The 17,951-nt window shown below is 38.0% G+C and overlaps 1 protein-coding gene across 4 annotated transcripts in view; it reads left to right on the top strand.

The window, feature by feature from the left end:
• Nucleotides 1-3,639: 3,639 nt before the first annotated feature.
• ssh1b (slingshot protein phosphatase 1b) overlaps nt 3,640-17,951 on the top strand; it is a 45,484-nt gene continuing 31,172 nt past the window's right edge. For all 4 annotated transcript variants that reach the window (XM_083531858.1, XM_083531856.1, XM_083531857.1 and 1 more), the window contains exons 1-5: nt 3,640-4,009; nt 9,039-9,073; nt 9,161-9,261; nt 9,525-9,589; nt 15,905-16,020. In XM_083531858.1, the coding sequence (XP_083387984.1) occupies nt 3,962-4,009; nt 9,039-9,073; nt 9,161-9,261; nt 9,525-9,589; nt 15,905-16,020 (365 nt within the window). In that variant the 5' untranslated portion in view covers nt 3,640-3,961. The remainder of the gene's footprint in view (nt 4,010-9,038; nt 9,074-9,160; nt 9,262-9,524; nt 9,590-15,904; nt 16,021-17,951) is intronic.

Raw genomic sequence — 17,951 nt, 5'->3', positions numbered from 1 at the left:
AAGTGCTGAAAGTGGTGCCCCCTGAAAACAGTATTCATTCTCATCAAAAATACATTTGCACAGTCACATAAAAATACGTCCTCTATTTTTGTACTGTATTCCTATAATTTCAGAGGGGACTTTAGTATACTTAGAATCAGTGTATTAAGAAGCCTGACAAGGAAAACAACAGCAGTTAATGGTAGAAACATTGGGTGGCCTGTGAACAATAAGCTCCAAAACAACCTAAAAGTAATACATCCACAAAGCAGGAGTGAAGGAATGACAACACACTGTACACTGTTAGCTCATTATCCAAAAAACCTATGCTGTAAACCCTGATTAATCCTAGTCAAGCTCAAAATTATTTATTTAAATAAACTTTTTTTTGTTTTTTATAACTTTTATTCATAGAAAAATGTGAAAATATATGAAATATGAAATAACTTGTTATTCATTAAAAGTAAGTAAGTTAAAAGTAATTAATCTCTGCATAAGCAATAACGAACCAAACCTGATGCATTAACATGTTGACAAAACAGTGTCACAATATGTAGAAGTTGTGGAAATATTCAACATAAAAGTAAACAAAATAAAGTACATTTTATCGATCTAGATGTTTGAGTCTAGATATAGAGGATTTGGGTCATCTGAGTCCAGTAATACTTTTTGGAAGAAACTGAAAATGTGGATCAGCTCTTTTGGATAATCGAGATGTAACTCATACCAAAGCTCAAGAGAAAAGCATCAGCCAACCTGGTAATGTCCCTCAGAAGAATGTCACCTTCCAGCACAATAGCAATCGCAGCAAAGCCAAACAGCACAGTGGACCTCTGTTCTCCATTCACCATGCTTACATGAGCTATGGCTGAATCTGCAATGTCTGCAATCAGTCTAACGAGCATGAAATACCTTTATTAACATAAGCAGATAAATAGCTTTAAAACTGAAATGAGATGTATAAAACCTACATTTGTGTCTTAAAAACACAGTTTCTTAACACAAGTAGACAGGGAAGGCACAAAGTACAGCTGTATGTCTTGTTGAATGTGAAAAAAGAACAAATAGATAAATAAAGAACAAAAGACAGTGGGAAAAGTTTTAAGCCGGCAGTGTCTTTAAATGAAGTCATACATTCCAACCAACATATACTATAATTGTACTTTACGTAAACATTTAGCGGAAGAGACATCAACTGCGAAAAGTACTAGGGACTTCAGTTGAATTCTTCCAACCATATCGTCCACATTGACTTCCTGCTTCTGTGAGGCAGGATTGCTTCACAAAGTCTCTGCTGCTTTAGGTACTTCCACTGGGGTAAGCCTTGAAGCTGTGCATTGCTTTAGTGATACCAGAATGTTTTATCCTTTTGTTAATTTTGTGGACTTTTTCCCGATTTTTATTAACTGCATTTCCAGCTTCTAGGCTGTCAGTAACATTATGCAAGAGTCGAGGAAATGGGAACACATCAGACCAGATCTTTTAACATTCCAGGGGGCATAGGGAAATAACTGTATTTTAAGTTGCAGCTGAGTTGGTATGACTGAGATCTGTGTATTTTCAGTATAACCTTCTCCAGCAGTTATGAAGTCTGTCTAAGAGGTGGCAACTTCCCGTTCCTTACACACACACACACACAATGCAATAACAACACAGACTACAGACTACCTGTGCATACTTTGCACACACCCATACACCCCTTTTACAAATGTGAATAATAACATAGATTAAATTTTCCTCCTCAGAACTTTACACATACATGCCTTCCATGTTTACATTGCACACTGTACACGTTATACATGCACACACCTCTATTTCTTGCATTTGCACTATTGTAAATTTGTAATGTATGTACAGAATGTGTCCTTTTCCTTATAAACAATGTCTAAGGCTGCTGGAGGATTAAGAATAAGAAGTCCTGATTTTCCCTCTTAGCACTGTGAACAAAATATGAAAATGGTTTAAAGAATGCTGGTGAACTAAGATGGTATGTCATCATATGCAGGTATCTGCCTGCCAGACATTTTTAAATTTCGTTGCACATCCTATTTGAAGAAGTGATGTTTACCTTCAAATTGCATGGTCCATAAATGTACAAAAGGTTCAAAACATTTGATATGCTCTTGGTAATGTTCGATGTAGTAAAGCCTTGGCCGAAGCTTAAAGCCTCTGGTACTGCACTGCCATCCACATTTTACACCACAGTTACTTTCCATATTTCTTCTGGAGATATTCTGGACATGCAGTTCATGATTTACTTTAGATCTCAGATTTAATTCACCCTCAGCAACATCATGCAAAAGATTTAAATGGTCTTGAGTTGCCAGACATACTCCGCACAAAATAACTAGAAAAAACCTGCCAGTCCACAAGCTGCAAGAGTAACGATAACCAAAAAAAATCTATTTAACAGATTGTGTAATGTAAACAATCATAAACAATGAACACTGCAATAAATATGATGATTGATCAACTCAAAACAGAAGACTTGAACACCTAGCATGACTATTTAAGCTGTAACTCTTAGAATGTCAAAGAAGGCAAAGAAATTTTGGACCACTATACTTCATACTATTCATATTAATAGCCTTTAATTTTATTATTACTTATAAAGTTCCTATTGCATGATTTGTGATTGTTTTTTGTGACTTTGGATCATAAACTGTAAACGCATGCATAGAACAGACTTTACTTTTACCTACCAGACCATGTCCACTACCAAATTTACAGTGCAAATGTATGGCACAAAATGAGCAAGGGCATGACTCGTACTGTATGTCATACTGACCATAATTCTTGTACAAGCAGAAAAGCAGAAATTAAGTATTTTGTTTCCGCCGGTGTGATCACGCAACAAAAATAATTTAATAAAGAGACTTCCTCAAAAAGCAAAAAGCTACACAGATCTACCACTAATGATGATTTGTTGTAACCCAAACCTGTTCCAGTGCCCCTTTGCACAATTTGAGCTCCATGAAGATATGGTTTACATGGTTTGGAGAGGAAGATCTTAAATGGCCTGCTATATAATTCTTATCTTAGCCCTACTGATGAATTTGAACACAGAGTGCACCACAGACCCTACATTAGTACCTGCCTTTACTAAGAGCCTTGTGGCTGATGAACACAAATCTTCATTATACGGGCAAATTGGGACTAAATGTGTAATGTGATGCTCCAAAAAAATAAAATAAAAATGTAAGTATGTATAGACTACACGCTTTTCTCTTACCAAATAAAGTCAGACATCAAAAATCCTTAATATTTTGCATAACAATCAAGAATACCAGGTGTAAGGAATTTGTGAGGATAAATTAAGAATATCTACTGTTAGCATTCGGACAAAAGACCAGACACATAACGCAATCTGTCCCCCTCATAACGTCGGACCATTCAGTAGGAAGTTAACCGTCTTTATCCTGTTAGCGTTACTCAGGAACAAGGCGAGACAAATAGTACAAAAAATAAAGGATTGTCACCAGGTGACCATATACGAGTTCATCATGAATATTCCAACTTTCTACTCGGAATTTTGCGACATTTCCCATCGTTATATTATGGGTATTTGTCAAAATATTATCATTATTTTCTCAACAAAAAAAAAACAACGTACGACTTTATTTTGGAAATATGACGAATTTGTTTGCGACTTGATTGTCTTTAAATAGCGGCCATGGCACGCCGCTGCGTGTTTGGTAAGCTTGTTCTTCAGCTCGACCTGACGGCACGTGGAAAACGGCGTCGGATTGGCCGCAGTGGCTGCACGCGCCCCGCTGTTGTCAGGGAGAAGCTGAAATCAGGGTGATGCTGTTGGTCCAGGTTGCGGAGCCTAAAAACCTGATGCATAAACTGCACCAACCACCGAGCTTTGTCGAGTGTGATTACCATTAGATTAAAGGCGGCGATACTTTCTCGGTTCTCAGTGTTCTGATGCGCTCCTAAAAAGCTGCTTTTCACCCAGGACATCGTATCAGCTCCGGCCATGGCGCTGTTAACCCTGCAGCGCTCCCCGCCGCTCGCCGCACACAAGGTAAATATCCAGAATCCAGGAATCCAGAGGATGCCGCAGTTAATGGACAATTTGGTGGATCCTTATTAGGGCCACGAGTAAGAGCTGTTTACGTGTCTAGTGTATTTTAACACAATTTGAAATCTTGCTTACTTACTTTTCTAACGCAGTGCGGAATGCTTAATTAATATGCAGGTTGGAAAATGCATTATTTTAAAACTGAATGAATGCATTAGTACAACATGGACAACGAAATAAAAAATATATGAGAATGTGCGCAATCACTCAAGTGAAATCAAGTGATTCCGCACCCTACGCTATTTAATGATTTATGAAATTATAGTTTCGGCTAAAATGTATCTTGTGCACTTTTGTACGCAGTGTGGGCCGAAACACACCCGTCCATACGGAGCACCGCGATCACAGTGAACACATGTCTCCTTAAAAGTTTGCTAAAGAACATTTACATTCATGGCATTTAGCAGACTGTCTTATTTAATTCAGTTCAGTGCAGTTTTATTTCTATAGCGCTTTTAACAATGGACATTGTTCCAAAGCAGCTTTACAGAGATACACTTCCATAATTTGGTGCCTATAAGTTTATCCTTTACAAGTTTATCCCTAATTTTATTCCTGGCAAGGAAAAACTGTATGAAGAAGAAACCTTAAAAATACTCAAAGAGGAACCCACCCTTATCTGGTCTCACTTAATGACTGTTCATTATAGTGTTATCATTGCTGAGGTGTGTTGTTCAGTGATAGGCACTTAAATGCAGAGATTTTCATGCAAACTGCTTTTCAAAACGATTGTAGCAGACTGTTTATGTTGATTACAGTTCAGATCCATCCTCTTGAGTTGAGATAGTTCTTGAGTTCTCAGTAACTTCATAAATCCTTAGGCTGTTCATGAGGAACCATCCTTAGCTCAACCACTTCAGAGTGGTCTCCAATTGAAGAAAACTCTGTCCAGAGGTTGGGCATCGGGATCACACAGATCTGAATAGAAGGAAGTGGCAGGATTGCTAATTACTGGTACCTCAGGAACATATTTAACTTACCTGAAACAACTTACAAAAGTACAACTTATGTGAATGTTTGTTCTTACGCTTATATAGTGGCTCAGTACATTACCAAATTCTAAATGATTGAGCCAGGAGTACAGTTCGAAAAAAAATACAGAATAGAGCAAAAGCCGTACTCACTGGCAGCATCCCTGCCATCCATCTGATTTTATTTTAGCTTGAAAAAATTTGCTATGAATCTCTGTTAATTGCATTAAAATAATACTGGAATTAAGTTCTTGAACAAATTATAATGTTGAGCTAACTAAACACTCTAAAGCAGAATCACTGTTTAACACTTGAATACGTACTGGTTGAAACTGTTTAAAATGTCAACAGTAAAGTGGCTGAAACTTGTTTGAAGATTATGAGTGCTTAAACACTGCTAGTTTGTTGCCAGGGTGTTGCTAAGTCGTTGTTAAGCTAGCTAGATCTGATGCTAATAGGCCATTGCTTTGACAAACATTTTGGCTTGTTAGATGTTGCTAAGTGGTTGTTATAATGTCCCAGCTGGTTGCTATGGTGTGGCAAAGTGGATATCATTGGGTCCCAAGTGGTTGCCATATGAACCTAGCCTCAGAAAGTTGCAAGATTGTAGCTAGTCAGTTGCTGACGGTCAACTGAAACAGTCAGTTTGTATACAATTAATGGTTGCATAGTACAAAATGATTACATCAGTTCTGTCACCATAAATAAAACTCTTTAAAATATTCACCAAATAGTTTAATGACATTGTGAACTCTTATTGACATGATGCACAAAGATGTACTATAGATTGTTTAGTATTGTTTTATTTATGTTTAATTCTATTTATTCCTAATTTATATGTAAAAAAAAAATAAGTTAGTGCTGTGAGACATAATGAAATAAAAAAAAAAAACATATATCAGTGTTCTTTCTTTACCTTTATTCACATATTCAACAGCTATCTCCACTTTTCAGTACTCCTTACATATGTAAAAAAAAAAAACATAGTCCTAGGTAACAGTGTAGCACATCAAGGCCTTTAACATCAGGGTCATCATTTGTTAAAAAGTAGTTGGTGCCAAACACAGTAAGTATGGTATTCTTTAGAGCTGCTACAGGCCTTCATGGGTAATACTTCATGGGTAGTGATTAGTTCGCTGCTCTCCTCGTGTAATGGGACTTGGTAGTATGCATTTTTAGGTCAAGAGAAAAGAACATTAGTGAGCCACTGAAATCAGACAGATTATTTTTGATTAGTGATAACGGATGACTTGTTCACAGCCTTTGTAGCTTCCCATAAATCAATGCACATAATACATTCTGTTTTATTCTTTCTCTTTGAATCTTTTTTTTAATTATGCTATCATTCTCTAGCACTTTATGTTTATCTAATACTGCCATTTGCACTGACAGAGGTAAATCACAGAGCTTTTGTTGTACAGGATTAAATCCAGGGCAGATTTTCACTTTTTGTGTGAAATTTTAAGTGCATACAAATCTATCACTATTGGCATAGAAGCAAGTCGATCAGTAGGAAGATATGTCTACAGGAGTTCCTGATTTTACTACTTTAAACTCAACTGTCTTTATCTAGTATGTCACATTCAGTCTCAAGTAACCACACATAGGTATTTTTCCTTCAAGTAAATCATAAGCTGCACTTTCAATGAAGTCAGGATGCATAAACTGAAGTACTCTAAGAACCGGTGTTATGGAAAGATTGATGCACCAGACTACAGTCTAAAATTATGCAGGTCTGTTCAGTGTATTAGAAGGCAGGCCTCTCTTCCTCTAGGTGGGGAATTCTGGAATAACTTAACCCATTGCATACATCATAGGAAGTTTTGGTTCACCTGGGCATTCCAGCAATGCTACTGGAGATTGTAGAGAGAGCAAGGCCATCCTAACATTGTTGTTACCACAATTATGTTGAATAATTAATAAACAGGCAGAACCTGAGCTGTAGTTTAGCAAAATACTCTTTCTCTTCCATGCACACTTTTTACATTAGTTTAACATTTGAACACCTTAGTACCATCAAGTTGGACATAGTATAGCAATGCAATGGAGAACTTCACTAACTGCCGCTCAACCTCCTGCTTTCATAATAATTAAACACCTCTTACTGCACTTCTAAAAAAGATTATTTTAGGCTACCAAAAAGCACCCATTTATTTATTTATACCCAACCCATTAATATGCTTTAAGTGCTAAAAAAGTTGGTCAAAGTTGTACAACCTTAAAAAAATAATGTAAAATGTGAATAAAACAGAAGGCAATGATTTGCAAATTTCATAAACCAATATTTCATTCACAGTAGAACATATAATAGAATACATCATATGTTTAAACTAAAGAACTGTATGGTTTTAAGCAAAAAATAAGGATATTTTGATGGCTGTGCATGTCTCCAAAATATTGCACTGTGTACCTTTCCTTTTCTTTTAGCAACAGGTCATATACATCTGGGAACTGATTAACTGAGACCAGTTGTTGGAGTTTTGGGAGAGATCTTTTTCCCCATTCACGATGATTACAGAATTTAAGCTGCTCAACAGTCCTGGAACTTTTGTCGTCATATTTTTAATTTCATGATTTGCAAAATGTTTTCCATTAGTAAAAGGTCTGCAGGCAGGCTAGTTTAACACTTCAAGACTGTTCTACTACAAAGGCATGCTGTTGTAAATAGTTTTGAGACTAGCTCTGTTTAAAAGAAAGTACTTTATTTATCAATGTTTACACACGATCAACTTCAAAATAGTCCCCTTTGGACAGCAATACAGTGCACCTAGTTTACCTGCTAATTTTGGAATATATCCTGGAAGTCTTCTTTTGGAAGCATGTCAAGCACCTTCTGTTAAAACGGCGATCTTTGAGCTGGATCTTCACCTTGGGAAAAGGGCAAAGTCCGCGGGAGCCAAATCTGGTAAGCAGGGTGTGTGTGTGGGAGCGAGATCATGTGGATTGTCCTCCGACGATCATCATGCACCGAATGTTTTTTTTGGAGTTAAGCTTGTTAATTGGTCTTCCTGATCTCTTGTCATCTTCCAGTGATGTTCTTCTGCTCTTGAAAAACTAGGGATGGGGTAACAAAAGGATGGATAAGTAAGTAAGTTAAGTTATTTGTAACTAATTAGGTAGGATAGCTAAAGCAAAAAACTGTCTCTACAAATTGTGGGACATTTTCAGGAAAAAAAAATCCTCAAAATAAAGATGTGAGGACTTTGAATATATTATCATCAACAGTACATAATCTCATTAATAAGAATCAAAGAGTCTGGAGACATTTTGAAGCACTGCATTAAAAACAGACATTAAAAAAAAAACAGAACTGTTGAGCATCTATAATCCTGTATCAGACATGAATGGGAAAACATTCCTTTTACAAAAATCTAGCAACTGGTTTCCTCAGTTCCCAGATACATATGGACTGTTGTTAAATGAAGAGGGGATGCTACACAGTGGGTGGTAAGCGAGGCCCTGTTTTGTGAGGCTTGTTGCAACTATTAAATTCAAAATTACCTTATAATAACTTGTACATGGTACTTATCCTCACTTTAAACATTTGTTAAATTTTCTAAGGTTCTTTTGTGAGTAAAATATTGGTTTAGGAGATTAACAAATCATTGCATTCTGTTTTATTTACATTTTACACACTTTGTAAAAATGTGTGAAAATACAAATTAAAGTTAAAATTCTAATATTATGTAACATATTGTAACCAGTGGTGGAAAGTAATGAAGTAAATGTAATTTGTTACTATACTTAAGTAGTTTTTTCACATATCTGTACTTCTGACAATCTGTACTAAAGTATTTCCATTTGGGGAGACTTTTACTTTCACTTCACTACATTTTGCAAAATCATTCCTTTTGATTCAGCGACTCTCTTTATGAACACAGATGCACACACACTTTGTTGTGTCCATCTCTTGCTGCAACACTGTGATGCCCCAGAGAAAATATTGCTATGTCAAAAATGTATGCCTTGAAAAGAGAAAACTAAAATGTTTTGTTTTTCAGGATTTGGTGAGTGATGATCAGAAAGCAGATTCTAGGTAAGTTTAGAAACACTCGGTACATTTTATCACTATACATTGTTATTTATTAAAACTTTTTTACAATTTTGTGTTTGTGTGTTTTAGCTTATGCGAAAGCTTTTATATGGTAAAGGGGGCAGCCCTCTTTTTACAGCAGGGTGGCAGTGCTAGTTGTCCAAAAACACAGTTGCATCAAGAAAATTCAGGTAAACACAGGCAACATTGATTTCTGCTGAATATGCATGATCTCTCACTATATAAGATTATACAAAACGTATGGCTTTCCAGAATTTTTTCGTTAAAAAAACACATTTAAAGTCTTATATCACTTGTGAGATTAAATGAAAGTCTGTAGGGCATGACAGAATTAGTTTCCATAATATCTGCAGGAGAAATTCAAACACAAAAAACATCTTTCATTGTTTAGCTGTATGTCGTTATTACCACCTTACCACGCTTTTTGCTGTAGATGATTTACCACAACACCTGCAGGCAATGCTTAACACCCTCCGCTGCGAAGATAGGGTGAAACTGGTGAGCACCTTTTCAATTCAATTCAATTCATTTTTATTTGTATAGCGCTTTTAACAATGAACATTGTCTCAAAGCAGCTTTACACAGATAATGTGGTGATTAAAAGTGAATATGTTCTTTATAAGTAAGTTTGTCCCTGATGAACAAGCCGACGGCGACTGTGGCAAGGAAAAACTCCCCAAGATGGCAATAGGAAGAAACCTTGAGAGGAACCAGACTCAAGAGGGAACCCATCCTCATCTGGGTTGCACCGAATGTCCATTTGTAGTAGATATACGATGTTACGGGGTACAGTGATGATGATCAGAAGCGAAAAGTAGTCCTGAGTCAGTGTAGGAGACTGTTGACATTAACTACAGTCCAATCCATCCTTAAAGCGCCCGTTCTTACTCCAAAATTTCATGGAACCACCCAAGGCGTTGATGAGAAACCGTCCCAAGCTGCACAGAGTGGCCTCCAGTCGAAGAGAACACTATCCAGAGGCAGGCCTGGACGAAGTGGGAAGATCCACGGAGGGGAGAGGGGCAGGAACAGTGGTCACTGGAGCCTCAGGAGCATGTTTAACTCGACACACACAGAGAGAGAGAGAGAGAGAGAGAGAGAGAGAGAGAGAGAGAGAGAGAGAGGAGGGTGACAGGAAGAGAAGGATATGGATTATTAAGTGTCCTTATTGTTGTATGAAAGTTAATATCACTGTGCAGTTTGGACTCCGGCAAGACTCGCTATGGCAGCATAACTACAAGGGAGAACCAGAAGGTAACACAGACATGAGGGATCTCTGGGATAAGAGACGACCCACCATACCACCGTCAACGAACCTGAGTAAACGTGTGAATGTAAGGGGACGACAGAATACAAATATCCCAGTTCACCAAACACTCTATATCAATGTTCCCTCCAGATCTGCGCCTTTGCCTAAGAAAAAATCTACTGATAAAAGGCTTGACTGAATAAATGTTTTTAACCTCGACTTGAACACTGAGACTGTGTCTGAGTCCCGAACACTGATTGGAAGGCTGTTCCATAACTGTGGGGCTTTACAAGAGAAAGATCTGCCCCCTGCTGTAGTCTTCGTTATTTGAGGAACCAACAGATAGCCTGCACCTTTTGATCTAAGTAGGCATGGAGGCTCATACCGGTACAGAAGTTCACTCAGATACTGCAGTGCGAGACCGTTAAGTGCTTTATACGTCAGTAGTAGTATTGTATAATCAATGCGAGATTTGATTGGGAGCCAGTGTAGACTGATTAAAATGCATGTGGTCCTAGTAAAAGTACTTCCGTCTTATCTGAGTTGAGCAGAAGATGATAAGATGATCTCTCTCATCTGGCTTTGCTGAAATATACAACTGTGTATCATCATCATAGCAATGGAAGCGAATACCATGTTTATGTATAATTTCACCAAGAGGCAGCAGATATAAAGAGAAAAGCAGTGGGCCTAAGACAGATCCTTGAGGTACACCAAACTTTACCTCAGAGAGTGTGGAGAACTCACCATTTACATCAACAAACTGATGGGCGATCAGTCAAGTAAGACCTGAACCAAGAGAGAGCCGTTCCATTTATTCCAACAACATTCTTAAGTCTAGCAAGCAGTATAGTGTGATCAATGGTGTCAAAAGCTGCACTAAGGTTGAGCAAAACAAGTAAAAAAACAAAACCCTGGTCAGAGGCTAATAACAGGTCATTTACCACCTTAACTAGCACCGTCTCTGTGCTATGATGAGGCCGAAATCCTGACTGATACATTTAAAAAATTTTATTCATAAGCAGATACTGCTGTGCTACAACCTTTTCTAAAATTTTGGATATAATGGGGAGATTTGATATTGGTCTGTAGTTGGACAGCTGACATGGGTCAAGGTCAGGTTTCTTAATTAGGGGGTGGATAACTGCCAGTTTGAAGGATTTTGGTACATAACCAGTGCTAATGGAAGAGTTTATTATTTTTAAAACAGGTTCAATTATCTCTGGAGTTATCTGTTTAAAGAAACTTGTAGGCAAGGGATCAAGAATGCAGGTTGATGATTTTGATGAGGAAATTTATCAAATTAGGTCATTCTCACGAATAGGAGTGAAGCTTTGTAGTTGATTGTTATAATTACACTGCTGTCTACAGGGTTACTTGTAATATAATTTGGATTTATATTAACTGTCTGGATTTCTTGCCTGATGTTTAAAATTTTTTTATTAAAAAAAGTTCATGAAATCATTACTACCTAATGATGGTGTGCATGTGAGTGCAGTGCTTTTATTTCCTGTTAATTTTGCTACCATGCTGAATAAAAATCTAGGATATGCTTGTTATTTTCTATGAGGGTGGAGAAATATGCTGATCTAGCAGCACTAAGAGATTTTCTATCATTTCTGAGGCTCTCCTTCCATGCTATTTGAAATACTGTTAATTTTGTTTGACGCCATTTACATTCTAATTTTCAAATGGTCTGTTTTAAGGTGCATGTATGATCATTATACCACTGTGCTAATTTTTTATCCCTAATCATTTTGGTCTTAAGGGGAGCCACATCATCTAGAGTACATTGTAACGTTGATTCTAGGTATTCAGTGGCCCAGTTGAGCTCTGCGGGGTCAGACGGAGATCTATTTAATACCGTAATTTCTGGAAGATTATTGATAAAACGTGCTGCTGTAGCTGACGTGAAAGTATGCTTAACACGATAACGTGGTGAGGTAGTAATGCAATGACTGAGGCAGATTTTAAAAGAGATGAAATAATGGTCTGAAATAGCTTTAGACTGTGGAATTATGACTTTTTTATTTTTAATCCAAATGTTAACAACAAATCAAGAGTGTGTCCACCACTATGAGTGGGTCCTATAAAATTCTGATTAATTCCAACTGAACACAACTGCTGCTCTTAAGGAGTCTTCCTGATTATCAAAATGAATATTAAAGTAACCAACAATTAATGCTTTGTCTAAAGAAGTAGCTAAATTTGTGATGAAATCTGCAAATTCTATGAGAAAATCAGAGTAGGGCCCTGGAGGTCTGTAAATAATAACTGAATATTTTATGTTGGTGTAAAGGACTTTAAATGTTTTACATTTGTGTTTAGTCTTTTTTGTGTGACGTTCAGATTATTATTATAAATAGCTGCAACTCCGCCTCCTCTGACATTTAGACGGGGTAGGTGTATGTAACTCTACCCAGGAGGACTCGCTTTATTTAATGCTACATATTTATTTGGTTTAATCCACGTTTCTGTCAAACACATTATTTTAAACTCCTGGTCGGTAATAATTTCGTTTATAGTAAGCGCTTTTGACGTGAGAGATCTAATATTCAGCAATCCTATCTTTAGATCAGAGGTGCTGGCTGTGCGTTCAGTCCTATTTAATTTAATGTTAATCAGGTTACTAAAACAGACTTTCTAAGAATTCCTATATTCTGGTTTCGCTCGGGGGACAGACACAGTCTCAATTTGGTGGATCCTGAGTAACGACTCTTTGCAGCTAGCAGACGGTCGGTTTAGCCTGTCTGTCTGCTCCCTGGCCTTGGCTCTAGACAGTCACTTGTTAACTAGTGCTGTTCTGAGACTATGACCTATACTGCAAGAAAGAGAGCAGCACCTTCCCGAGTGGGATGGATACTGTCCCGCCCTAACAAGCCAGCCTTGCCCTCAAAAATGCTCCAATTTTTAATGAAGCCCACATTGTTTTTGGAGCACCACTCGGACATCCAGCAGTTCAGCGACCATAACCTGCTGTAGGCTACATCACCACGTCGCATTGGGATGGGGCCAGAGCATGTTACTGCATCGGACATTGCCTTCGCTAATTTACACACCTCTATAATATTACTCTTAGTAACATCTGACTGTCGAAGGCGTATATCATTAGCTCCTGTGTGAAAAACTATCTTAGAGAACCTGTGCTTTGCTAAGAATCCGGTATACACATGACCTGTGCGTCTGGTGCCCCTAAAGGTCTAGCTAATTTCACGTGCCTTAGAATGGAGTCTCCTATAACCAGAGCTCTTTCAGGTTTCTCAGCGGGTGCTTCACTAAGGAGAGCAAACCTGTTGGATATGTGAAGCGAAGAGGAATGGTGCTCCCGTGGGCGAGCCTTAGCGTTAGCTTTGGCTTTGCGAGGATGCCACCGAGCCGTCACCCATTCGCCCCGCTGCGAGAGACTAATGCCGGAGTTGGGGGAATGCTAACTTCACCTAGGGCATCCAGACTTCCCCCTGCAGAACCTGGACTGCTCTCGCACTCACTACTTCTCTCTAGACTCTGGATGTGCTCCTCTAATGCTAAGATCTTCTTTGTCAAAGAGCAAACTAGCTTACACTTCTCACAGATAAAATTATCGCTAACAACGGAGAAAGACTGACTAAACATGTCGCACTTCACACACTGAATGAACTGGATGTTCGACATAGCAAAGAAATTACGGACCTTAATGTGATTATTGTAGCGTGTGTTTGTAGTTTTGATGGGAATGTCCTCCGCTCACTGCTTTCGAACCCTTAAACAGGGAAAAAAGCGCTCTTCCGAAAGCAAAAATAGACGAGACAGAGCCAACGGAAAGTAAAGGATGCAGGAAATCAAAAAAGATATTTTGATATTTTAAAGCGATGAGAGCGAGAAAAAACGAACTGTAAATTTTTTTTAAAGCAAATACAAGCAAAATTCCCAGCAAACAGTTCAACAACAGGATATTAACATACACCGATCAGTCATAACATTATGACATTATAACTTTATGACTAGTGAAGAGAATAACACTTTTTCTCTTCATCATGGCACCTGGTAGTGGGTGAGCTGGGTGGGTATCCTTCTCAAAAATACTTCAAAAAATATGTATGAGAAAAAGCAAAGTAGAGTTTATTGCAGTAAAATTTCTATAAACCCAAGAGCATACTCATGACATGTCAGAGATGATCTGAAAACCAGTGGCAAAATCTTCTTCCTTTATATACACTGGCGATCAAAATTAGAGAACAATTTATAAACAATTGAACAATTCTGAAATAATGTCATCTTCACTGCTCAACAGTTGAAGGAGTTTTTGTCCTGTCTATACCATACTACCAGAACACCTTTTCCACAAAATAACTAAGGCATTTCCAAAAAAAACATTATTTTGCAGAAAATACACTGATCAAAATTAGAGAACAACAATTTTGGTCCACTCTTCTTCCAGTCTACTCCACAGTTCGGTGACTTTAGTGGGTTTCTTGGCCATAACTTTGTCGCCAAGGATTTTCCAGAGGTTCTCTATTGGGTTGAGATCAGGACTCTTGGGCAGGCCATGTCATTATTTCAATGTTTTCAGTTTCAAGGAACTGCTTTACCCATTTTGCTGTGTGACATGGAGCATTGTCCTGCATGAACACTGCGGGCTGATTGGGTGATGAACGCAGGGAAGGAACCATATGTTGTTGAAGAAGGTTCTGATAAACATTTGCATTCACTCTGCCATGTAGCTGTATAAGAGGCCAAACTCCTGCTGCAGAAAACATGCCCCAAACCCTGACACTTCCTCCTCCACTTTTTACTGACTTCTTTTCACACTTTGGGTTCAGTCTTTCTCCAGTTTGTCGCCGAACATATTGTTTCCCATCGGACCCAAATAAACTTGCTTTCATCACTAATGTGAACTTTGGACCAGTTCTCCTCTGTCCACACAACATGCTCCTCAGCAAAGCTTAGTCTGGCCTTTTGATTCTTTCTGCTAATGAGAGGTTTGGTCACTGCAGAGTGGGCTTTCAGTCCAAATGCTCCTAAACGTCAAGACACTGTATGACGAGACAGATCCTTACCCTGTTCCGCGCTGAACTGGTGAGCATTTCCAGCTGCAGTGTGGAAACGATTGCCCATTGAAATCCTCTGCAGTATCCTGTCCTCTCTTGTATTTGTCTTCCGTGGACGACCAGCCTTCTTGGCGGACTTGAATGAGTTTGTGATGTTGTAAAGATTCAATATTCTTGAAATCACAGATTTGGAACGACCAACTTGTCTTGCTATGGCTGATATAGTCATCCCTTTGGAAGGCTGGCCCATGTGGTCCAGACCAACAAATGAGCTACTGTAGCTTAAATTACTGAAGAGGTTAATGCTTGAATTGTGAGGACTGTTTTGGCAGCAAAAGGAGGACTAACACAATATTAGGCAGGTGGTAATAATGTTTGATCACTTGTCATAAAATGATGCATGATTGGTGTAAACCTTACTGATAAAGGGTGGATAAAGCTAACATCTAGAAAATATGTCAAAAATAATGTAATAATGAGCTAATATAGAATTGTTTCCTCTCTTAGAGAAACGTGTTAAACTGTGTGTTACACTAGGCTGTAAGATTGGAGAGCAGCGGGTCAGATCATGTACGCTACATGGTGGCTATTGGCAGTCTTCAGGAAAACGAGGGGAACATACTGGTTGGTATGGACTTTACAACTAAAGACAGGTGAGCCTTTTGCTTAGATGGCAAACTTTATACCAAAAAACACAAGATCTGTAGATATTTTAATTATTTCTATTTGTTTAACTTTTAATGTTATTGCATACGTTATTTTATGTTTATAATGTTTATCAATATTCTGAAATATTTGAAAATATTAAACATGTGGAAAACTTAAGTTTTTGTTGGGACTGTAAATCTGTAAGTGCTTTTATAGAAAGATAAAAAAAATATCAGCTTTTTCTTTTTCAAAATTAAAAAACTTTAACTAATTTTTGTAATTAATATATTAAAAACGTCTAAGAAGGAGAATAGACTGGTCAGTGGTGTCAAAAGCTCCACTTACTTCAAACACCACAAGTAAGGACACATGACCCTGATCAGAGGCCTATATTAGGTTATTTGAGCTGATTTAATAACCTATATTAGGTTATTAAATCAATCAGGATTGAAGCCCCAGCATACAGTGAGGAAAATAAGTATTTGAACACCCTACTATTTTGCATGTTCTCCCACTCAGAAATCATGGAGGGTACTGAAATTGTCATCGTAGGTGTCCACTGTGAGAGACATAATCTAAAAAAAAAATCCAGAAATCACAATATATGATTTTTAAACTATTTATTTGTATGATACAGCTGCAAATAAGTATTTGAACACCTGTCTATCAGCTAGAATTCTGACCCTCAAAGACCTGTTAGTCTGCCTTTAAAATGTCCACCTCCACTACATTTATTATCCTAAATTAGATGCACCTGTTTGAGGTCGTTAGCTGCATAAAGACACCTGTCCACCCCATAAAATAAGTAAGAATCCAACTACTAACATGGCCAAGACCAAAGAGCTGTCCAAAGACACGAGACAAAATTGTACACCTCCACAAGGCTGGAAAGGGCTATGGGGAAATTGCCAAGCAGCTTGGTGAAAAAAGGTCCACTGTTGGAGCAATCATTAGAAAATGGAAGAAGCTAAACATGACTGTCAATCTCCCTCGGACTGGGGCTCCATGCAAGATCTCACCTCGTGGGGTCTCAATGATCCTAAGGAAGATGAGAAATCAGCCCAGAACTACACGGGAGGAGCTGGTCAATGACCTGAAAAGAGCTGGTACCACCGTTTCCCCCTGCTTAAACCAGCACATGTCCAGGCACATCTTAAGTTTGCCAGTGACCATTTGGATGATCCAGAGGAGTCATAAGCATTGTTGGGGGTAACGCGTTACAAGTAACGTGCGTTACGTAATAATATTACTTTTCTGGAGTAAAGTAGCGTGTTACTTTATAAATTTACACATTAATATCTAAGTTACTTTTTTAAAAAAGTAATACGAGTTACTTATAAGTTAAATTATTTTGCATAAAAAAATAAATACTGAATTAAAATAAACGTAGTCACTTAGAATCGCGCACTCATACGTGCGAGCCGCGGGAACAGAAGCTGGTCAGATGAGGCGATGGCAAACCAGAGAATTACGTTACTGTGATGGAAGTATTCTTATTATTTTGAAATAGTCGAGGAAAAGGAGAAAGGAATAATGGTTAAGTGTAGATTATGTGTTGGTGAAAAGCTCTTGTCAACTGCAAAAAATACCACTTAAAAAAAAAAAAACATCTGCATGCAAAGCACAGCACTTTAGATGTGTGTGTGTGTGTGTGTGTGTGTGTGTGTGTGTGTGTGTGTGTATAATGTTGAATATATGCAACATTATGCAATGTTGCATATATGGAAATGGAGACAGAAATATAGAAAACTTTTGCCGACTTTCCACCACTGCAGCTCTATGGACTGCTAGTTTTCCGTGGGAGACACATGTACGATGCCATCGCAGCGGAGAAAGAGAGCAAATTTACAGCTCGTTTGCTCTTTGTGGGAAGATAAACTGCCACGGTCACTGATAGTGGCGAACTTTGTAAAAGCGTTCAGAATGTTTCAAGCTG

The sequence above is a fragment of the Silurus aristotelis genome, assembly GCF_946808225.1.
Source record: "Silurus aristotelis genome assembly, chromosome: 26".
NCBI classification, from domain to species: Eukaryota; Metazoa; Chordata; class Actinopteri; order Siluriformes; family Siluridae; genus Silurus; species Silurus aristotelis.
Note: the sequence above shows the minus strand (reverse complement) of the source record. Positions and strands in the feature narration are given on the sequence as shown.